Here is a 23,618-nt window from a genome sequence, read left to right as displayed (position 1 = left end):
CCCACGCCATGACGAGGGCCTCCTCGGCCGCTTGCTTCCAGGCTCTTCTCCAGGCAGAGCCGCCAAGCCCACCGCCAGCCCCGGGGCACAGCACACGGACACCCGTCCTGCACCAGCTGCCCTGCGCTGAGGGACCCACATCCTTCCCCACCGCCCCCCACGCCCCAGCGGGGCATCACGGCAGCTACAGGGCCACAAGTAGCACCAGCCTCCCGGGCCCGTCTCCAGCAGATGGGTGCGTGCGGTCTCAGGTGACAGGAATGGCTCACCAGCTCCCACAGAGCAGCTGCTCCCAGGCCGTAGGTGCACAGCTCTGAGACCAGTGAAGTTCAAGTATAGGAGAAGGTGCCCTTACAGAAGTCCAGCTTTCTAGAAAATTTATTTTACTAATGTATGAATGTACAAATGGAAAAAGAATAAATACTTTCACCATTTTACCCTGCACAGCTCTGAGTGACACTCCATAACCCCGTCTCGTGTTCAATGTCAGGGTGAACGTGACGTCATTTTTAAAAAGCTCTGGGAGGACACGGCAAAGGCGCTGCACTGGTGTCCCCCTGCAGCCTCCTGCTTCTGGCTCCCCCAAGCAGCGCCCCTGCTCCTCACCTTTCAGGGGCTGAGGCTGCCGGGCAGAGGGTGGGAGGGGCCCTCAGGCCCCCGAGCGAGCACCTGCGGCCACGGGGAAGGGTGGGGGGTTCATGGGTCAAGGGGGCTCGGCCGCGGCTCTGGAGGTCGGGGTGCTGTCAGTGTTCCCAGGCCCTGACCCCGAGGCCCAGTGAGCTGCACCCCACACCACCTGGCGGAGCCCACATGACCCCTTCTTTGGAGGAAAGCTCCTGCAGAGGCACCGCCAAGCACTAGAAACACCTTTAAAACAGCATGGAACACTGAATACAGCAGTCCACCGTGAAGGTGGCCTCCGGAGCTGGCGGTTCCCGTGCCGACAGGCGACATGGCTGGCAAGAGAGGCCCCACCCATGTGCTGGTGGCAGCGGAGGGACAGCCGGGCCCTACGGTGGGTGGACAAATGTTAGGCCACCCCCAGCTTTACGGCTGCTGCGTGGCCACGGGGACAGTCTCAGGGGGACTGACGGTGGCAGCGGGAGCCAGGGAAGCCGCCAGGCAGGGTGCTGGGCGGAGAGAACTGGGTGGGGGCCTTCTGCAGACAACCACTGAGGCCTGTCCTCCCTTCACAGATCGATCGACACTCCCCTGACCCTGCCACGGAGGTTCCTGGCCCTCCTGACATCCGGGGAGGGGGAGGCCGCGGCCACGCCGGCTCAGCCCCAAAGGTGAAGACGTGGCCATGCCGGGTGGGGGGGCGGGCGGAGGTGGGGGCTCCAGGTGACTGGTCCGGACCGAGAATCACACCCAATCCAGAGACCTCGCGCCGTGTCGGCCCCTCTGTCCACACCCCAAGGGGCCTTCAGGTTCCCTCCTCGGCTCAGGTAACGGGCAGTGGACAGGAGGCAGGTAAAAAGCCCTCCCAGGCGGGACCAGGAAGAAAACGCCGTTCCTGCCATCACTCAGGTCTTTTCTGCAACTGGAGTGCAGCCTCGCAGATCGTAACCAAAAGCACAAGTGAAGCCCCGGAGGGGGCACACGAGGGCGGAATGCAATAAACGGGGGTCGCCCGGGGACGGGGTGCAGCGGGGGTGTGGAGGTGCCGATGCCACGCTCTGCAGGGACCCCTCGGAGCTGCAACCTGGGGAGGTAACTGCACCGTCTGCAGCTGCCTGGCGGAGACAACCGCGCAATGGGGGACGGTGACGTCAGGGGGTGTGTGTGGGTCCACCCCGTGGCAAGGGGGATCCCCTCAGTACGCGATCCTCCAGTGCGTGGGCTGCTCGCAGGCCTTCTCCTGGTCGCCACAAAACCTGTTGTACGTCGTCCTGGGCTCCAAGCCCAGGATCTCTCTCTCTTCATGAATCCGGAAGGAAAACGTGGAGACTGAGGTGCCGATAAAAAACCTGCCAATGACACCCGAGTCACCGGAACCACACTCCGGACGATAAGCCAACACCTGTCCTGGCCGGTCCTGCCCCCCACTCGGCCCCCGCTCAGCCCCCGTCACCTCCCAGGCACCCCGGTGTGGAAACGCCCTTGACGGCTGCTCTGTGGCCCCCCACTGCCCCACAGCTGCGGTGCCCCCACCACCCCAGGAGCTCCTCAGCACACCCACCTGCTCAGGTGCCTCCCAACACCCCCAACTCCCACCAACCTAGGGGAGCACCCGGGGGAGAGACGCCATCCCTGCCCCCTTGGGGAGTGAGCCGGGCTGGGCTGAGTTGACACACAGGCCGGAGGCAGCTTGCTCCCAGTGCTGTGTGGCCATCTGCCCCTATCCACACAGCCACGCCATCAGGGTCCCCAAAATAGCGTGCATGCAGCCGAGCTTTCTGAAGAAGCAAGAGCATGACTGCTAGGAAGTGGGCAGGTTGCATTTCTAGAGGACGCAGTGGCCACGACCCACCCACCAGAAAAACTAGACAAACTGTAAACGACCTATTTCTGTAGACACTGGAGAGCTCAGGAAACGGTGAGAGCTGGAAGAATGAGTCCAGACAGGCAAGTGCCCTGCAGGTGGGGGGGGGCCAAGTCTGGGTGAGGCTGGGGATCGGGCTTGGCCCGAGAGGAAGGCCTGGATGGGGAGGCAGAGGAGAGCAGAGCTGCAGGGGTCGAGGGATCCTGAACCCGAGCAGCCTGGGCACGTCCCTGAGCCTTGCCCACAACGCACACACGCTCAGTCCTGGATCCAAGGCCTTTCCTGGACTTGGACCCTGCTTGGGGCGGGAGGCTACAGAGCCGAGCTCCAAACCTCAAGAATGCCGACCCTCCAAGGCCGAGGAGAGGCCTTCCAGGCTCTCGTCACAAACCTGGAGGGCCGTCCCCTGAGGCCCAGGGATGAACCACAGGTGGACCAAGTCTCGTTACACCTGTCACGTGGCCTGACTCACCTCGAGATCGGGCTGGGACACCAGCCCTCCCTCCCACCCACGTACCACAGGAAAGGGAGACTCGCCCGGAAGAAGGCACCACCTGGAGCCTCTGGGTCTCACACACACAATGCCCAGCTTACAACAAAAATAACCAGACACGCGAGGAGGCGCAGGCAGAAAAGCGAAGCACACCTCAGGAGGACAGATGCACCTGTCACCCAGTCAGAAAACCAAGGCACTGTTCCAGGCAGCCAGAAGAAAAAAGCTATCGGCTTCAGGGGAGCAACACGGCTGCTTTGGAGATGAGCCCTGAGGACCCACGTCCTTGAGCTCCGGACGGCTGTGAGCTGCTACCACCTCAGCTTGTGTCTACCCCAACTGTCCTCTCTCCTCCTCTTCTGAGAGTTCAACTACAAGCATTTAGGCCCCTGGGCCGGGTCCCACTGGCTCCTCTGCTCTGCTCTGTCTCAATCGCCTTCTAATCTTTGTGCCGCAGTTTGGATATTTTTTATTTACCTATCTCTGAGTTTATCAATCACATCTTCCCCCCAAAGCCCTCAATTTCAGGTCCTATATTTTGTTATTTATGTCAATTTGATCTTGTTTAATCAATCCTAATTCTCTGAGGAAATTCTTCACCTTTTCCTCTCAGTCAACACAGTAATCAGTGTTACTTTAAACTCCTCATCTGCCGACTAACACCTGGGTCACCTGGGGTCTGCATCTGTGAGTCTCTCTGAGCTCAGTCCCCCTGCCTGTCTCTGCACACGCCTGGACATCTTTACTGAGTTCTGGACACACGGTAAGTGCTGGGGACAGTCGCGTCCTGGCTGGTCACAGGAGCGTGTCACTCTGTGAAAACCTACTTTCTCATACACTTTCAATTTGTGCATTTTTCTATAAGTACTTTCCATGGCAATGAAAATGTCAATACAAAATGACACCAACTCCTTTACTATCTGATTTGGTGAAAAAAATAAACCTAACTCAAGGAAAAAGAGACATGAAGAGCTAACGAGCAAAGAGCTGATCAAACGTACTGGAAGAATGGGAAATTAAATTAAAATCAGACAGCACCGGCCCCCAGCGCTGGCCTCAGAGAGCTGGCGGACACCCGGTGTGGGCTCTGGGGTGGGCATCAGGAAGCTGATTCACGGGCCTCCCAGCCCTGAGCCCTGCCTTCCGTTGCTGTTTCATGAAAGCAAGTGTGTGGCTGCCCTCTGACCCGGCGACCCCTCTCCTGCCCATGAACCCCTGGTCAGTGAAAAGCTGCACACAGGATGGTCCCTGAGCCTGCCGGGAGATGGGGGGCATTTCCACCACTGACGATTCAAGTGAGCGAGCGAGCGGTGCTGCCTGGAGTCAGTGGACTGGAGCGAGCACCGCACGGACGGAGCGTGAAGCTCAGCGCTGAGAGGGACGCAGCGCGTGAGACGCAGCTCACAGACACACAACGTGCACACGCAGTGCCGGGGGAGGTGTGAACAGCCTGAAGACCGAGGGGATGTGATTTACTGAGCTTCATTTCTGTTTTACTCAGTAAAACAGACCTAACCCCAAGCCTCATCTCCTACGGCTGATGTGCACACCCGTCATCAGAGGAGTACACACCAGACACGGGCGAACTCCCCCCGGCCTCTGCGCCATCTGAAACTGTTATGGACCCAGAAGAGCCACGATCTTTTAATCCAATTTTGTTGGGTAGAAACTTCTGATTGTTTCCATGGAGATGTGACCCACCTATGGGTGAGAACTCTGATTAAATTATTTCCATGGAGGTGTGGCCCCGCCCATTCGAGGCAGATCTGAATCAGATCACTGGAGTCCTGAAGAGAGCTGAGCGCCCAAGACACCTGGAGATGCTGGGAGTTGGAGACAGAAGGATGTTTAGAGATGCTAGGCTAAGGGATGAAGCCCAGAATTTGCCCTGAAGAAGCTAAGAGAGGGTTCCCAGATGCTTAGACAGAAACGCCCTGGGAGAAACAAGCAGAGAGCTGAGAGAATCTATGAGAGACAGAAGCCCAGAGACCTTTTGGAGAAAGCCTTTTTGAAACCACAACACAGGAGCAAACGACCAGGAGACACCAGCCACGTGCCTTCCCAGCCAACAGAGTGTCCCAGACGCCACCGGCCTTTCTCCAATGAAGGTAACCTTGTGGTGATGCCTTAGTTTGGACACTTTTATGGCCTCAGAACCATAAATTTGTGACCTAACAAATCCCCCTTATAAAGGCCAATCCACTTCTGGTATTTTGTGTAACAGCAGCATTAGCAAACCGGACACCACTTCCCATGTGAATGATCCCAAGGAAAGTAAAGGGCCATCGGTTTCCAGACTCAGGACGCCCCGAGGGCAGCTCGCGAGGGCTGGGCTGATGGAGCGGGAACCGGGGATGAGGGTTCAGAGGAGGCAACAAAGGCCCATGCCATGAAGCACCTCGGCAAGTAAGGCCCAAGACAGTAAAAGGAAACTGGGAATCAGCCCACGGAAACACTGTGCTGAGGGTCAGAGGGGACCTGGGTCACAGCGGGCTGCAGTGACAGCGAGCCGCGGCACACGCCAACGCCCGCTCTCCGATGACTCGGCACCCTCTGCCGCCCAACGCGCCCGCAGCCCGCGGAGTGTGGGCAGCACCTGGCATGCGCGCAGATCCACTGGTCAATGATGGCGACGCCGCCGTCCTTGTAGAGCTCCAGCTCCTCCCAGGTCGGCTCGAATCTCACCATCTCGGGCAGCAGTTTTTTTAGTTCCTCATATTCTGCAAAGTAAGAGATGAGGCTTGTTGAATCAGGATCCACAGGGAGGAATAAACACGCATCTGCTTAACACGGAGACACACACAGTCCACCACGGTGCACCCACCAGGAGCTGGCTACAAGGTGACGAGACAGTGACAACAATGCAGAGTCAGCTCTGTCCTCCCAGGAGCCACACGAGTTGAGGACGCCTGGGCCCCCCAGAACCAAACCCGGGCTCAAAAAGAGAGGAACAGAAGGCAGCAGCCGAACACTGTACCCTTGCGAATCGCGTCGGTCGCCACGAAGACCTTTGTGAGCCGGTGGGCCTCCAGCAGGCTGCGGATCTTGCTCGCGGCCCCCTCCAGGCTGGGCACGTCCTCGCGGTGGCCCCAGATGAAGTCTTTCCTTCTCAGGTGAACGGCAAGGTACGGGCCTCCCAGCGAAGAGCCCAGCTCGACCTGTCGGAGAGCGAGAGGGTATGCTCAGGAGAGGTTCAGCGGCTCCACCTGGCGTCTCAGTGCCATGTGGAAAAGAAAGGACAGACTGGATAAAGAGATAAACATCTTCTAATATCTGACTTTTCCCAGTAACGACTATCCAAATGACCTGAGAATTATTCCTTGAAAAATGCCACCCCTTTTGGAAACAGCCCAGATATCCCCTAAAAGAGCAAACAGGTAAAGTGGCATTTCCTTTCCATGAGAGACTTTGCTGTCAAAATAACAGAGATCAGTAAAACGACTATAATAACAACGTCAAAATGCTTAAAAATCATGTCAAAATGTTATTTGTTGAGACTATGTTGCAGGAAAAACCACCTTTCAGGCACAAAGGATGCAGCTAGACCCAAACGGCAGGAACAGAGGCTTGTGGGTGGGTCCGGATGGGGTGTGTATCCCTTTAATGCTCATGTATTATAGGGGAACAAACGTTAAATGTGACTAATCACCTTTTCTTTTTCCTTTCATGTTTGGAAAATCCCACCCTGAAGCACCACCTTCCCAGGTTGCTGGGACGTAAACTAACTTCCCCCATTTAAAAAAGAGAAAACCTCTTGGAGCTATTTCCCTAAGATACCACAGAGACCAGAGGCCTGGGGGCTGCAAGGGGATACAAAGGGGTCCGACGGGGTCCAAGGAGGTTCGAGGAAATGTGAGGGGGTGCAAGGGGGCCTGAGGGGGTACAAGAGGGTGCAAGGGTGTGAGGGGCCGCAAGGGGGCCCCAGGGGGTCTGAGGAGAGGGTCCGAGGAGCAGGTCTGAGAAGCGCCGCCTGATGCTGCTCTGACCAGCGCCACGCGGGGTCTCACGGCCTGGGAGGGGGACGGAGCAGCTCGGCGGCAAGCCTGTGCCACCCCCCACCGTGGCCTTCCTAATGCAGGGTCGAGCGCAGTGACCTGGGCGGCTCACGCCCTCTCGCCGCGGGGCGGGGGCTACCTTCATCTTGGTCCAGTCCTCCTCGAAGGGGATCCGGTCAGCCGCGTCGGTGGAGTTGAGGTGCCGGCTCCTGAAGGCGTCTCCCACCAACCGCAGGTGCCGGGCGAACACCATGCTCCGCCGCGTCTGTGGAGGCACAGAGGGGCCGCTGTGCGCGCCGCAGCCCGGGGGACGGCGTCCATCCACACAGACGCGGGTGCCCACGGGACCCTGGGCTGGGCTGTGGCTCCCTTCCCAACGGGCATCGTGCCCCCTCCCCGCCTCTGCCCCCACGTGCTCCTTCCCGGACACTCACCAGAGACCCTGGGCGGGGGCAGTAAGCGGGCACTGTCAGGAGGCCAAACCATGGCCGGGTTCATAAAACTGGTTAACCAAATAGCCTAACAGAATCACCAACTCTCAGCTGGCAAACCCCAGTGGCCGTGAAGTTCACAGGGGAGAGAAGTACCGGTCCAATCCGGCTGGCCCCCCACCCCGCCAGTCGGCCTCGGCGGGTGGAGGGTGCAGCCCCGACAGGCCGTGCTGAGGGCTGCAGAGACAGATGGGCCCTGGGACAAGGCTGTGCCCTCAGAGGCCAGGGCCAGGGGGACAATGACGCCACTGACCAGCAGACACTGACGTTTACCGGGCACGTGCTGGGGCCAGGCCCTGTCCCAGGCATTCCCAGTGCACCCCAAGCCCCTCAGCACCCCAGCCACCCTCCTGGACAAGAATCCCGTCCACCCCCAGGGCCACAGGAGCCAGGGGACCGCCCGGGACCCAGGCAGGGCTGAGGGCGTGAGAGGAGCAGCTGCCAAGCAGCCTCTGCGGTTAACACACCAGCAGCAGCCCGCTGCGCCGCCCTTCCTCACGGACGAGGCACAGGGCTATGCAACCCCAAGAGGCGCTTCCTTCAAAGGAAGATTCCACATCTCTCAGAAATCAGCCGCCATAAGAAGCAAATCAGGAGTTAACGTCACGTGAGAGCCTGGGCGCCTCGGAGGCTGGCAAGATCACGCCAGCTGTCTGGAAACTGGGGGGCCTTGGCCACAGGCATGGGGCTCTGCCCACCGCCCCACCCACCCCCCTGCCTGCCCGTGAGCGCCAACTACTCCGCGAGTGAGGCACAGCGACTCTGAGCAAACTGCTTCCCTGGACGGCGGGCTACCCCGAGAACCGTGGGGTCCAGGGGTTGCATCCAGCCTCAGGGAGCCCCTGGGCAGGAACAGTCTGAATGTGCAGTTTGATCGACCCCGGAAGCATTGCTTGGGATGAGCTCAGCGTTCGCCGTGTCCCGCTAGAGGCTGGGATGGACCTAAGAGCCGACGGTCTGCTCTGCTGAGCCCAGAGGGGTGAGGCACCTCCCAAGGCTCCAATTCTTTCTGCACCCCAGGACCCTGGGCCCGTCGGGGAGCTGAGCGGGGCTGTGGCAGATCCCCAGGGGCACAGGCCCCACTCAACACTCGAACACCCCCCATGAGACCCTCAGGCAGCTCGGGTGACAGACACCCCGCCTGGCCCGGCAAGCCCTCGAAAGGCAGGCCGCAGCCCCCGTGGGACCAGGCCCTGCTCTGGGTCAGAAACCGCCTGGGGGCGGCCGGGCTCCTGGAGGGCTGCATCTTTTCACCCCAGTAACCCCACAACTCAGAAACTTCAGCTCTACTCATTATATGCTGTTTGTTTTTTGCCAAACTGAAGCAAACAACTGCACTAACAGCCTCACTTAGCCAAGGACTGTATCCCTTTTGCCAAATCGGATGCCCGACTTACTCCCTGCAACCAGCACTCCAACGTGCTGCTCAGTCACAGGCAGCAGCTGCTCGGCCTGACTCTGTCACCTTCTCAGACACCGGCATCCATCGGAAGGTGCCCAGAACCAGGCTGCCCCCCACAGCAGAAAGCAGCTCCCAAACAAAACATTCCTCGCAGAAAACGTGCCTCATGGTAAAGCCAAGGACAAGAGAGCACCTGGCTTCTTGGTGTCGGCAAGAAAGAAAAGCCATCCTCAGGCAGGAAAGGAGGGGCTGGGGGCTCACTGTCACCCAGTGCTCCCCAATGGCTGCAGGTGAAAGACTCAATGGCCCAGCGGGTGCCTGAGCCCCCGTGCATCGGAGCCGAGTGTGGGGAACCCCGCCCCCAGCCCAGCCCCACGCCTCGCGAAGGCTTTTCGCTGCAGCAGAGCAGGGCCCGCGGCCTCTGCCGGGTGCTGGGGGTAACACGGACAGTACACTGGGAGTGCCCCGGGCGTGACATCTAAGACCCGGATGTGTACTGAGACAGCAAGGCTAAAAAATGAATTATCAACTACTGGCGATTTTTAACTTACAGTTTTAATTAAACAGGTTTAATCGACATAACCCGGTTTAGGAGAGAGCCCGCGAGGCAGCACTCACGTCCCAGTACTCCTTTCCCCCGTAGTGGTCATGGAGCAGGTTCTCAGCTCTGTCCAACATCACGGACCTGTTCAGACAGCAGGAAAATGGTTACAACTCACCCTCTCCAGGAGGGTCAGGCGGGAGCCCCGGGCCAGGGGGAGAACCGTGGGCTCACGCCACGGGAGAGGAGCCTTTCGGGGTCCCCAGGGGCAGCCGGGCAAGCAAAGCACCACGAACACCACAGAGGCGCTGCCTGTCCCCCCTCCACACACACATTCCCGAGGAAGCTTCCAACCCCAAACCCACCCTGGACACTTCTGACGTGTCTCTCCTGCTCGAGGCACTGAACTGCGGGACACCAGATACACTTCTAAGTGTGGAAAAAAAAAAAAGAAAACAAAAAATTAAAAATAAAAAGATGGTGTGCTAGTTTGAATGTATTATGTCCTCCAAAACACCATTATCTTTGATGTAATCTTGTGTGGGCAGTCTATCAGTATTGATTAGATTGTAATTCTTTGAGTGTTTCCATGGAGATGCGCCCCACCCAGCTGTGGGTGTGGACTCTGACTGGATAATTTCCATGGAGGTGTGGCCCCACCCATTCAGGGTGGGTGTAAATTAAATCACTGGAGCCATATAAATGAGCTGACAAACAGAAGGAACTCAGTGCAGCTGAGAGAGACATTTTGAAGAGCCACAGCCAAGAGGGACACTCTGAAGAATGCACAGAAACTGAGAGAGTAGCTGCAGATGAGAGACAGTATGAAGACAGCTGTTGAAAGCAGACTTTTGCTCCAGAGAAGCTGAGAAGACAAACGCCCCAAGAGCAACTGAGAGTGACATTTTTATATAAATGAGGAGCTGAAGCCTACAGAGGAACATCCTGGGAGAAAGCCATTTTGAAACCAGAACTTTGGAGCAGACACCAGCCACATACCTTCCCAGCTAACAGAGGTTTTCTGGACACCACTGGCCATCCTCCAGTGAAGGTACCCGATTGCTGATGTGTTACCTTGGATACTTCATGGGCCTTAAGACTGTAAGTTTGTAACCAAATAAACCCCCTTTATAAAAGCCAATCCATCTCTGGTATTTTGCATTCTGACAACATTAGCACACTAGAACAGACGGTAACCAGAACCTTCCATAGAGTATATTAAATGAACAGGACATCATGACGAATGTGACACCAGGAACACAGAGACAGTTCAACGTCAGAGAATCTCACTCAACATAGTAAGACCCTAAAAGTATAACGTAAGTATTGTGTATCTAGTTTTTAAAAAAATCATCTTAGTAAACTAGGAAACAGGTGTCCTCATCAGGCCTGTATATTTCAAGCCACAGCGAGCCCCCTGCTCGACAGCGAGTCCCAGCCTCCCTCCTGGTGCCCGCAGAAGAGAGGATACTGCCCATGCGGGCTGCTGAGACTCAGGACCCCAGGGACCTGCAGGGACAGGCTGTGGCTAGTGCCCACTCTCTCTTTCCACAAAGTAAATCCTGGATGGTTCAGAGTTCAACGTGAAAAGTGAAATTATAAAAGAAGACATGAAAGAATCTTGAATATTGAACAATAAAGGTTGGAATTAAAAAACTGCAGGAAGCTTTTAAAAAGACTGATAAATCTGACTGCATAAAAATTTAAGATTTCTGAAGAGGAAAAAAACCCAGGAAGATATAAATGGATACTTCATAAAAAATGTCAAAAGAGCTTTTAAATGTATCCTTACCCCAAATCAAAGAAACACAAACTACCAGATCAAAGTCTACTTTTCGCTTGCCAGAATCAAAAAGATTTTAATACAGAATGCAATGTCACGCACAGGAACATGATTCACGGTCTCGATAAAGTCAGGAAATGCGGCCTGTGCGCACACCCAGGTGCAGGCGGAGCCCCCACTTGCCGCCCACTGTCTGCCCCTGGCAGGAGGGCTTCGTTTTGTCTGTCTGAGCTTCACGTAAATGGAAACTGGCTACTTACTATTGGCATTTTCCACCCACCACATCAGTGCAGTGCCCTGTGGGATGGAGCCGCAGCTTGCCCCTCCTCCTGCACACGCCTCTATTCCCCCCACCCCCACGGAGGGACATGGGGGCTTCTGGGCTTGGGCAGCCAGGACGAGCCTTGGGCACGAGGGCCAGGTGAGCAGCACGGGATCTGCTGCGCTACAACTAAGGAGCCAATATCGATACTCTTGTGGGGGGCGAGAGTACCCCACGGAGAGGCCCGGGCTGCCCCTGCCCCCAGACACAGATGCCGACACGCAGCAGCACCTGGGGACTCAAGAAGAGGGCAGGCCACACACCTGACCGACGAGCACCTGCCCCTCCCCAGGGACCTCCCTCCCCATGGGGCCCCCTGGAGTCTCTACACCCCCTCCGTGGCCCCTCCCGTGGCCTCTCTCCCTTCCCCTCCTGGTCTATGGACACCAGGGCTGTGGACTGGACGTGGACGTGGTGACTGGCTGTGACCGTGGGGCCCCTTCAGAGTGGGCTGAGTGTGGGGTGTGGGCCCATGCAGCGGGGGTGGGAAGCAGCTGACGAGGAGAGGCGTGAGCTGGTGCCGCTGCCCGCCCAGCCCCTTGCCCTTCCTCACCCCCAGACCCCCGTTTCCTGTGGAGGGGCCTCAGCGGGGAGGTGAAGGCGGCCGCCCCTCCCGGCCCTGAGGCAGGCACAGACGCCTCCAGGGGAGGGACTAGCAGTGCCTGCCAGCAGCTCCAGCCGAGTCCCTAATCCCTGTCCATCCCAGTAGCCAAAAGAATTCTGCTTTTCCTTGATTTTTCCTTGACCAGGAATCCTGCTGGGAAGCTCCTGCTTCGCTCATGAAAGCCTGAGTGGCTACCCGTGGGAACCTCCGAGAGCCCGGGCCAACGAGCCACCCACAGGAGCTAATTCGGGAGGCCTCCAAACGGGCCCACCTCGGAAACATGCAGGGCCGGGGGAGGGGAGGCTGGCCATGTCCACTTCGAGCAGGGGAGGCACGTTTCCATGACTCCTAGCGGGTGCTCAGGAACATGGCAGCAGGACCAAGCCTGTGGACGGATGGGTCGTGGGGCATGAAGGGCCTGTGGGTAGCAGACGACGCTGAGAGGCTGGTGAGCACCCACAGCCTGGCCACCCTCAGCTGGCCCTCCCCTGGGGTCAGGGACGTTGGCTGACCCCTGAACCCTGCCAACTGTTCCCCCAGGAGAGTCCCCTGTCACGAGGGCTGAGGGCTGACCACAGGGCCAGGCTCACTCCTGCCAGCCCTGCCTGTTCCCCCTGACCCCCAAACTGCCCCCTATCCAGGAGCGAGGCCGCTGGCAGAGGAGCTTGTGCCCAAAGGCGCAGACAAAGGATCATTAGGAACAGCAGACAAACGAAGGGAATAAAAGCAAGTGAGCAAGTGAACAAACCCAACGGCGGCACCACCCAGGCACCCCAGGAAAAAGAAGAGGAGGCCCCAAGCCTGACGGCCTGGCCCCGTCTCCTCGTGGGTGCCCAGGTGGGGTCCGGGGGTGCCCTTGTCAGGGTGCAGCTGAGAATGGCCATGAGCCCAGACGGACACTGATACAGGCCCAGCCGCTCAGGCGCACGCGCAGCATGGGGGCTGGCCTGGGTCCAGGCACCACCCCTTGGCCCCGGCGGGTGGGCACGGTACACTGAGGGCACTTGGCCCTCCCGCCACCTCGCCCAGCAGCTGTCTTAGACGCTCTGCTGGCTGCACACTGGTAAGACGTGAGAACCTCTTTTAAGGTTGGTGTTAAAACAATACATCTTCCTCCCAAAGGGCAGGATTCCCAGTGTCAGATAAGTGCTTGGGGAATCCCAGGGGCCTCCGCAGAAGATACAAAGTACCCACCCCACTCCGCTCCTGGTACTGACCAGCTTCCAACACCCCCAAGACCTGTCACACAAACGTTTGCCTCAGATCAAATCTGCTTCTACTTCCAGATTCTCCTATTTCTCACCTTATTAATAAGCCAACTTTGGGAAAGTCCGAAAAAGCCCCGGCCAGCAAGGCGAGAAGCCTCCATCCTCACGCACCCAAGGTGATCGGGAGGGGCCGGCCGCATGGCCCTCCAGGCGGATCTGCTCCTGAAACCCTCAGGTTCCCACTTTTCTGCACATGGAAATGTGACTCCCCAGCAGACCCAGGCTGGCTAGCTGGGGCCTGCTCACGAGCACAGCTGCACCCACACTCGTCAGACCACAGGTCACGGGAAGCCACCAGGAGGTCTGTGGCCTGGCACCCTGGCATGCGCCCACAGCAGCTCTGAGGGCCAGTGGCCCCCACTGCCTACACTTTCCACTCTGCAGGGTCTAGGCCGTCCGAGGGGAACATTCTGGAGCTGTCACGGGGGTGGACAGGGGCATTCCCTGCTTTAGAAACCGTCAGCCCCCTGCTGGCACCTCTGCAGGGAAACCAAGGGGAAGAGCAAAGGCTGGAATGCACACCTGCGCGTCACACACCAGCCGGAAGCCGCTCGGAACGGGCCCCGCGCCCCACCCAGCCGGCCTGCCCCCTGGCGGCAAACGGGGGAACCGCACAGCCCCTGGGGCTTCCTCGCCAGCCTGCCGCTCTCCAGCAGGGAGGCAGCAAAGCGACCCGGGGCCATCGCCTGCCCCCTCCGGCAGGTCAAGCCGCTCTGCACCACAGCAGGCTCACGAGCACAGATACCCGAAAGCCACTAGGATCAATGAGGTAAGTTAGTCTTGCTAGTAAGACCCACGGGGAGGGAGCAGGTGAACTCGGAAAGCTCCCCGGTATTCACCGATGTCCCCACAGGGGAGCACCCCGGCCTGGCCTCTCGGCCCCCACCCACACCCCCACTACTACCCCGTGCGCAGGTGGTGAGCACCCAGCGCTGCTCCGTCCACCTCCCACGTGGGCTTCCCGAGTCCTGCCCCTCCCCACACACCTTCATACAAGTGCTCTGCGGGCTCCGTGCGCTCGGGGGGCACCCAGCACCCCAGCAGCGCCCGTGCCGAGGAAGCACTAAGCAAACATTTCTTGAATAAAATGATAAAAAACAAATGAAAAAAAAAGTAGAAAGATAGTAAAGGCTCCATTAACGTGATTGTGGAAAACCTTTTCCTGTTACGTTGAGAACACGTTAGTTGAACAGATCATAAAAACACACTGAAAAATAGCCGCTCCCTAGGAAGCCAGCAGGCCTCGCTCAGAACGCCGGCCTCAGAAACTGGGGTCCGTCGGACCCAAACCCAGGACTCTGCCGGGGCTCCCCCCAGGACACACAGGCCTCCTGCTGAACCCCAAATCCCCACCGTCTCCCGACTGGCATCCCCACCTCACTGCATGTTGCAACTCCACCCGGGCAAGCGTCTGACTCGGCGGCCCCGCACCCCAGGCAGAAGCCCCAGTGTCGGCGGAGACAGAGGTGCCCAGACGCCTGCCTGCAGAGGATGCCAGGCCGAGTCCGGCAGGCACTCACCGTGCCGACGTGTTTTTCAGAAGGATGGGAGCGATGATAGAAGCTGATCCTTGGACAGACAGACAGGAGACGTTCAAACCCCTCGTTTCTTCATAACCCCAAAACCATCCTCTGGAAAATAAAAACCCATGGTACTTCCTGTTAGTTTGTTTGGCATGGGCAATAAATAAAATCCAGGTTTGCACATACATACATGGTTCGAGCTTGAGAAAACTTAGCTGTTCCTCTTTAAAACTTATCGTTAAGGGTAGTGATATTCTTATAAAAATCCAAAACAAAATCATAAATTTCAACTTGCTTTGAAGAGACCACTGAAAATTTTTTCATGAATTCCGGACAATATTGATTGGGAGAAGCAAGGGAACATTCCGGAAGGAACCTGATGGAACTAACACTATAAATCTCAAGTTCCATGGTTTTGACAGAAACACCGTTCAAGACAACTGCACCCTTCTAAACGATGTCTCTCGTACCCAGGCAGCAACACTCCATCTAGAACTCAACCAGATGATTCTGGGACTTTGCGCCTGGAGGCTGAAGAACTATCAGCTTCTCCCTGCAAGTCTCCTGGTGGCAGAGCCTTGGAAGGTGGCTTATGTTGGGGTTGACAAGCCTGTTTTCACAGCCCCAGCATCCCCTATTTGTTTCGCTGGGAAGTAAACAAAATCTAGATTCATTTATTTTCTTGAGAAAACGAAAGCATAAACAGCAAGGGAGAAGGTGGGAGAAGGTAAACACCTCAACGAGGCCCCTCCCGACCCCAGGGAGGATGGCTGCGTCCACTTCAGGGAGCCGAGACTGCCGGCAGATGCCAACGCCCACCGGGAGACCTGAGCAGGCGTGGCCTGCGGGAGGGCATGGCCAGGGACATCCCGCCTGCCGGCGCCCCAGGAGAAGCCTCAGAACCCAAGGGGGACATGGCAGGCGCGGCCCCTGCTGGGCTTTACCTGTAGTACTCGTGCTTGTCCTGGGAGTACAGGAGCTGATCGATGCACGGCCTGTCATCGACCTTCTCCTCCCAGGCCCCCTCCTTCCAGCCTTCTGCATAACTCTGTAGGACATACACCTGGTCGATAAAGGGGCCACCAGACTCTGAAAAAGACCAAGAAAATGTGGCAGTGTGAGGGCCAGCAGGGGCACACACTGGGCCCATATTGGGTGGCTGCCAGCAGATGGATAACATCTCTGAATGTTTTCCTCACCACCCAGTCCCTAAAAGGAGTGGAAAAAGTGTATGAAAGCAGACAGGAGAGACGCAAGGTCACCACGACACAGGGTCCCTAAAGGGGGTGAGTGGTTCTGCCTGGGGGGTACCTGGAGCTTGTCAAGGACTCTAGCTGCTTCCTCTTGGGGGCCCCCCATTGTTTCCCTGACCTCCTATGGCTGGAGGCCCCCAGCCTAGCCCCCTTCACTATTTTCCTGTTCCCATTTCACTCAGGGCCAACCCAGTCCTCACAGCCCCTCAGACCCCACAGGCTCTGTCCTGTGTGAATGTACCGTCCCGAGCCCCAGGCACACCCTCCAGGCCTCGGCCCTCCACAGCGCTGCCCCCCGCTGGCCCACTCCCCTCCCCTGTGCTGCCTTCTTAGGAGACCTCCTCTGCACAGAGCTACACACCTCTGCCCTCACCTCCAGCACCCTACACCCCCACCCCTGCTCCTCCAGCACCCCACGTCCCGTCCTACTTCTCCAGCACCCGCCACACCCGCCCCTGCTCCTCTGGCACCCCACATCCCCCGCCCCTGCTCCTCCGGCACCCCAGGTCCCCTGTCCCACTCCTTCAGCACCCGCCACACCCGCCCCCGCTCTTCCAGCACCCCACGTCCCCTGTCCCGCTCCTCCGGCACCCCACACCCAGAACAGGAGCTCCAGGAGCACAGGGACTTGCCTGGGCTCCCTGCCGCCGGGGCCCACACCCAGAATGCTGCCGGCCGCGTACGAGGCCCTCAGGGCTAATGTTCTGCAAGGCCGAAGAACGAACCCGGTACCCAGGGAACCGAGAATAAGTGAATTCGGTCTTTTTCACGTCCCCACGCACCTGGGAGCTCACGCCTGTGCTGCTGAGTGACCCGAGTCCGGCACTGGTGGGCTCCCCATGTGGAGGCCAAGGTGGGGCTGAGAGTCCACTGAGAGGCCAGGTCACCCGCACTCCAGGTGCCGGCCCCCCAGGGGATTCTCCCAGAGCCCCGAGGGCAGAGGCCCCTTCCCTTCCCCCTCACAGGCAGGAAGCTGAGCCTGGCAAAGCCCGGGCCGTCCGTGTCCCCCAACCTGCTCCACCCGATGGATGCAGCCTCGAGGGTGGCGAACAGCAGCTGACCCACCCGCCCATTCTCGCACCCAAGCTGCCGGTCCTCAAGGTCTAGCCCAGACCCCTCTGTTTCTCACCTCCTGAGGTGGGCCCGGCCCTGCAGGGGGCAAAGGTAACTGATTCCACACAGGTAAATGTCAAAGTGAGTCGGGGAAGGGTGTGCACCCAGGGAGTTTTGCAGGCTTCAGAGATCGCTGCCTCAGCGTAACAGGTCGGAAGACGCTCCCTCAGTCGCCCCACGCGCAGTCACAGGTTCACACTGACACAGAAAAGCCTTCCAAAGGGACAAGATCTCAAGCGCCTCAAGAACGGTGATGAGAGATGAAGACAAACAGGGACGAGCTACACTTGACCAGGAGCAGGAACTCTGCGCTCGCGAGGGGGTCTCCGGGAGGAATTGAGCGAGCACGAAGTAGCCTGCTTAGAAACCGGGATTCATTCTTCCTCAAGGCCTCTCACCCGCGCTGGAAAAAGTATCACTTATTTTTTTAGATCCTCTTCTAAACAAAGCAACAATAAGCTACAAGTATCTCGTTCTAAAGATACAAAAAGTCCTCCCTTCAAAAATTAAAATGTAACAATTAGGATTTGATTAAACAAGATATGTCATTACAAAAGCCTTCCCCCGCAAGCTAAAAAGACACACACCATGACAAACGTGGTTTAGAAACGTCAGGAGGGAGCCCAGGCCGACAGCACAAGGCCGCTCCTCCTCCTGACCGCGCTGCCATGCTCTCCAGAGGTGAGGGGGCGCGTGGCTCACACACCTCAGATCTACTTCCCCAAAAAATCAGGGAAAAGTCCCTGGTAAGCGTGGGAGACAAGAGCAGGGCTCCTGAGCAGAGCAAACATGATGAGCAAGCGAGGCGAGACAGGACGGGGGCTCGGCGGACAGAATGAGCGCCGGGCCCAGTCAAGGTGCCCCCACCTGCGGAGCTGCACGGGGCCTCACCTGCGATGAACTCCTCATACTCCATGATGGGAATGTTCTTATTGAGACTCGGGAGATCGAAGAACTCCGACCACGGGATTCGGACCTGATGGATGTCAGGGCTCTGCCAGTGGTAGAGGCGGCCCCAGGGGGGCAGCACCAGCACCCACTCCTCTGTCTTCAGCAAGGTCTTCAGCAGGGAGGCGACGCGGATATAGACGTCCCGCCGGAGGTTGAAGCCTTCAGGGGGGTTCACGTCGTAGAGAAGGTACCTGAGCAGGGGAGAGGGAGCTGAGGCCTCCCCAGAAAACCCCGTCCAGTCCATAAAGCAGCAGCAGGTGCCCCTCTGCTTCTACAGGACCGATTACTTACAGACCCCGGGAGCAGGAACGCAGACACCTGAGTGTCCAGTTAGCAACAATTCAGAACCAGGCCAGCAATCAGAACCTCAGAGCCTCACACCTTCATCGTTTGGTCCAAACAAGTTCTCCAATGTTCTCAGACTCTGTGGTCCAAAGGCCCTCACACTCTGTAGTGGGCTAAATAATACCCCCCTCCAAATTCAAGAAAACCCCAGAATATTATTTGAAATAAGAGCCTTTGCAAATGTAATGAGCTAGGATCTCAAAAGGAGACCATCTTGGATTTAGGGTGGGCCTTGAATCCAGTGACTGGTGTCATCCTAAGAGGAGAGAGGGAGAGACAGGGGGAGAGGGGAGGGATGAGGCCACACGTCGGGGAAGGCCAGAGACTGCTGCAGCCACAGAAACCCGGAACCCACACTCCCTCTGAGCCTCCCGAGAGGACAACTCTGCTGACACCCTGATGTTTGACTTCTGGCCTCCATCTGTGAGAGAATAAATTTTTATTGTTTTAAGCTGCCAAGTTTGTTGTAATTTGTTACAGTGGCCACAGAAAATTAACACACACTCTTAAAAATTATTGAGGACCCCACAGGGCTTTTGTTTATGTGGGTTAAAGCCATCAATAGTTCTGTATTCTAATTCAAAACTGAAACTTTAAAAAACACTTACTGTATTAAAAAATGACATCAAACCTATCCTAGATTAGCACTTTTATAACTAAAATAGTTATTTTATAAGTAAAATAACTGAAGTTTTCATATAATTAGCAAGAAGGGTGGCAATGATTTTCATTTTTGCAAAGCTCTTTAAGGCCTGGAGATTCCAGATTCCCATATCCACTTCTACATTCAATCTGTTGGGTTGTTCCCGGTCAGACAGCCTCCACGGCACCCTCATTAGAAAACCGGAGTGAAAAAGGCAAATACTGTCCTGCTATTACGCGATGGAACTGGGTCTGAAACCCCAGGGGTCCCGGGACACACCTGTGGAACCGCTGCCCTCCTAGAAGCCGGGCTTCCCTCTAAAACCTACCCGCAGGGGTCTGCCGGCTTCTGTTAAACGGATGACGGGATCCTCACCCTCCCTCCTGAGCTAGTTTCCTTCCACACACTTGCTTCTTATCCCTGTGTTGTAAGGCCCCGAGACTGCCGACACCGGGAGAAGGGCCACCCCATCACCTGTGCAGCCCCCGCCCCTGGCTCTGCTCTGAACGTGGCCCTCCAGTTACCCAACGGCCCTGAAAGCGCAAGTGTTTTTTTGTCCCTAAAACTGATCTACAGAACCTCCAACATCTGGAAGGAGACGGAATAATCCCAGGCAAATAAATACGGCTGGGCCTTCTCAACAACCCTCCCGTTCAAACCCTGGATTCTGGGTGTCCCCCAACCCGGGAGGGGAGCCCCAGGATCTAGCCGGGGTGGGGGCCCTCCCAGGCCTGCCCCTGAAGGCCGAGCCGCAGCGAGCGCCGCTCGCCCTTCCTGCCGGGCTCCCGGAGGAGGCGACGCCGCGGGTCGGGGGTGGAGCCGGGCGAGCCCGCCGGGGAACTTCCGGGCGGTGGGGACGCAGGTCCTGGCCCCGCCCCCGGCCTCGGCCCCGCTCCCCGCCCGCCCCCGCCCGGACCGCGACCCCCGCCGTCGATGCGGGGAACGCCTTTACCTTCTGCGGGACGCCACCCCCGACAGGATGTCGGCCGCCGACTGGCCGGGCCAGAACTCCCTGCCCGAGGCCGAGGCCCAGGCCGGAGACCAGGACGCGGCCCCCAGCAGCAGTAAGACGACGCCGAGCGCCGCCATGGCCCCGGCGGCCACGCACTTCCGGTGCCCGCGCCCCGCCCCGGAAGCGCGCCGTCCGCCCCTCGCAGCGCGTTCTCGGCGCCACGGCAACGCCGCGAGGCCCGCCCCGCGCATGCGTCCTGCGTCTTGCGTCCTGCGTCCTGCGTCCTCCCGGCGCGCGTGGTCCTGGGGAGGCCGGTGGTCCCCGCGCAGCGCTGGGGTTCGGGGATGCGCGGCCGGAGAGGGCCCAGGGGCCGCCGGGCGCCCGTGAGAGCCGCGGAGGGGCCGGAACACCCGTGTGCCGCGTCAGCCTCGGCCTCTCCCCCTCGGGGCCGGGGGCCGCCTCCCGCAGCGCCCGCGGGACAGCTGTCAGCTCGTCCTGTTTTATTACCCAGGAGGCCGGACCCGGGCGGGACAGCGCACAATGCGCCTGGGGGCGCCGGGTGGACCGCGAGGCCGGGGCCGCCTGAGCAGGCCCTTCCCGAGCGGACGCCGAGCGGAGTGAGCTGTAGGTAGAGAGGAGGGGCCCCTGGGCGTGCGGGAGGCAACCGGGGCCCAGCCCTGTCCAGAGAGCAGGGAAGGGAGGACAGTCAAACCCACAGCAAGCGGAAGGAAGGGAAAAATAAAGAACAGCACCAGTGAACCAGAAAAACAAACAACAGAGAAAATCAATGAAACTCAAAGCTGGTTCTTTGAAAAGATAGACATGGATAAGCTACTAACCAGAAGACTGCTTGTGGAAAAAAGACAAGACACAGATCACCAAAATAACGCATGAAAGAAGGAACGTCACCACAGACCCTGCAGACATTGAAAGGATAGTAAGGAAATAATGACCACTTTAGGTAAATAAACTTGACAACTTATATGAATGGGATGAATTCCCTGGAGTACACAGATTACCAAAATTGACACCCCACCCCCGAAGTAGAAAATAGAAATATAGTATAAATTGCTCGTTGTCTATTAAAGAAATTTAGTTTGTAATTAAACATCTTTCCACCAAAAAAAAAAAAAAAAAATCCGGACGTAGAGCGCTCACCGGCTGAGCTCTAAGGTGAACTTAAGAAGCAGCACCAGTCCTGCATGAATCCATTCAGTAAACAGAGGAGGAGGGACACTTCTCAGCTTGATTATAAGGCTGATATTGTCCTGACACTGGAGCCAGACAAAGACATGGCAAGAAAGGAGAACTACAGGCTTATGTCCTTCATGACATAGACACATACCCGTAAGGATAATACTAGCAGATGGAATGCAGATATACATTTAAATACAAGAATATATTTAAGTATGCTAAATAAACTGTTTTAACCTTGCTTCTATTTTTTCTACCCTCAAAACCACATTGGAGAAAATAGAGAGCCTGGAAACCCTGTTGAGAAAGAAAATACTGCTTTACCTGCAGTTAGCTGATAGTAAAATGTATACAGAAATGGAAAGAACCTGGAATAGTCAAGACAGTTTAGAAAAAGAACAAGGGTGAATGATTTATTCTACCTGGTTTGTGGACGTGTTAGAGCCACAGTAATCAAGGCGTGTGGTACTGGTGACGTATAGATCCGTGGGGCAGAGCAGGGAGCCCAGAAATAGACCTAAACGTACACAGACATTTGACTTTCCGCAAAAGCTCCGAGACAATTCATCAGGGAAAGCATGGTCCTCATAACAAATGTTGCTGGAGCAACTGGTCATGCATTTGAGCCATTGCCTCACACAAATGCAACTTGGAATGGGTGGGCCAAAGACGTAAACTGAAACCTGAAACAATAACACTTCTAAAAGAAACAGAAAACCTCTAACCCTGGGCTAAGCAAAGATTTCTTAAATAGGACACAAAAGCAGGACGTATAAAAGCAAAAAAAAAAAAAAAAAAGGTAAGTTGGCCTTCATCAAAATTAAAACCTTTTGGCCTTTGAAAGACACTGTTAAGAAGAAAAAGCAAGCCACAGACTGGGAGAAAATATTCAGAATAATCTGACCAAGGTCTTGTATCCAGCATACATAAAGATCTTTTAAAATGCAAGAATATGACAATTAGATGACAGACAACCCAATAAAAAAGGACAAAATATTTAAACACACTTGTGATTTTAATTCCCAAGAATTAAAATCACAATGGGAATTTTTAAATAAGAAAGATTTTAAATCACAACAGGATGCCATATCACCCTCTAGAATGGTAAATTAAAATCTCTGAAGATGCAAGTGTTGGTGAGATTTGGGGCAGCTGGAACTCTCATACATGCTAAGAGAAATCCAAACTAGTACAGCCCTTTGAAAATCATTTTTACAGTTTCTTAGAAAGGTAAACATCCACCTACCATACAGCCAGCTATTCCATACGTACTTAACCTAAGAGAAATCAAAACGTGTGCTCATAAATACACACAAATACCCATCACATCTTTATTCATTTTAGTCAAATACTGGAAACAATCCATGTGCCCACCCTTGATGGGGGGAGGATAAGCAAATGGGTGTGTTGACAGTGGAAGGAGAAGATTGGACCCTAAGCAGCGGTTAGGGCTTCTATGGCCTGTTTGCAGTCTGGCTTCCAAGGGGACGCAGTGACGGTACAGATGAGGAGAGGAGCATCACTACAGATCCTACACACATTAAACGGCTCGTGAGGAGCTGTGAACAACATTATGTTCTTTCTGGCCCCACAATGGGCTGCTCTGATTATTACAGGCAATTAAGGAAATACTTTCTTTTTCAATGAGGATTTCATGGCTGTATATATATTTTTCAACTTAACTATTCATTCTTCATTGTTGGCCAAACCAATGTAAGGGTGTAGAAAAATTAAGAGCAAAGATTTACACATGGTCTGTCTCATGCAAATGAAGGTAATATATTAAAGCATTGAGGGTTGTGGTACATTGAATTATGTACCCCAACAAGCACGTTCTTAATCTTAATCCACATCTCTGTAAATGTGGACCTGTTATAAGTAGGACCTCTTGGAAATGATATTTTTAGTTAAGGGGTAGCCCAACCGAATGAGTGTGGGTCTCAATCCATGTGACCGGAGGGTTTAGAAAGAGAGGAAACACACAGGAAGGAGCTGGAGGTCAGCGGAAACCAGAGAGCAGACAGAAGGAGAGAGGAGGGGCCTTTGACAGGAGGCAGAGACACAGGCCAGGACCCCAAGGATGGTCGGCAGCCAGCGCCAGAGTGCCACAGGCTCGAGAGAGGGTCAGCCATGCCAGGATCTTGATGTGGGACTTACAGCCTCAAAACCATGAGCAAGTAAGTTCTGGTTTAGGCCGACCCATTGTGTAGTATTTGCATCGCAGCCAAGCAGACTGAGATAGAGGGTTATCCATTCATCA

General features: G+C 56.3%; 1 protein-coding gene across 3 annotated transcripts; it reads right to left on the bottom strand.

Annotated features, from left to right (window-relative positions):
• Positions 1 to 360: 360 nt before the first annotated feature.
• POFUT2 (protein O-fucosyltransferase 2) lies at positions 361 to 20,330 on the bottom strand. Of its 3 annotated transcripts, none has more exons than XM_037830233.1 (9): positions 20,165 to 20,330; positions 18,165 to 18,415; positions 15,852 to 15,996; positions 14,905 to 15,015; positions 9,485 to 9,551; positions 7,113 to 7,238; positions 5,956 to 6,136; positions 5,575 to 5,698; positions 361 to 1,970 (listed from the first exon to the last, which is right to left on the bottom strand). In XM_037830233.1, the coding sequence occupies exons 1-9, from the start codon at positions 20,299 to 20,301 to the stop codon at positions 1,817 to 1,819; spliced, it is 1,296 nt and encodes a 431-aa protein (XP_037686161.1). In that variant the 5' UTR covers positions 20,302 to 20,330; the 3' UTR covers positions 361 to 1,816. The 3 variants fall into 3 exon arrangements, with proteins under 3 accessions (XP_037686161.1, XP_037686169.1, XP_037686155.1); XM_037830241.1 differs by lacking the exon at positions 361 to 1,970 and adding an exon at positions 2,159 to 2,641; XM_037830227.1 differs by lacking the exon at positions 361 to 1,970 and having other exon boundaries at positions 5,102 to 5,698.
• Positions 20,331 to 23,618: the final 3,288 nt, after the last annotated feature.

This window comes from Choloepus didactylus, chromosome 1, assembly GCF_015220235.1.
Source record: "Choloepus didactylus isolate mChoDid1 chromosome 1, mChoDid1.pri, whole genome shotgun sequence".
In the NCBI taxonomy this organism is placed as follows: domain Eukaryota; kingdom Metazoa; phylum Chordata; class Mammalia; order Pilosa; family Megalonychidae; genus Choloepus; species Choloepus didactylus.
Note: the sequence above shows the minus strand (reverse complement) of the source record. Positions and strands in the feature narration are given on the sequence as shown.

Bases quoted from the DNA above. Each gene is read 5' to 3' on its own strand.
- POFUT2 (XM_037830227.1), bottom strand. From the start codon at position 20,301: ATGGCGGCGCTCGGCGTCGTCTTACTGCTGCTGGGGGCCGCGTCCTGG. The intron at 15,016-15,851 runs GTAAAGCCCAGC...TTTATTTTCCAG, and splicing joins GACAAGCACGAGTACTACAG to AGGATGGTTTTGGGGTTATG. The intron at 5,699-5,955 runs GTACAGTGTTCG...CTTACTTTGCAG, and splicing joins GACCGACGCGATTCGCAAGG to AATATGAGGAACTAAAAAAA.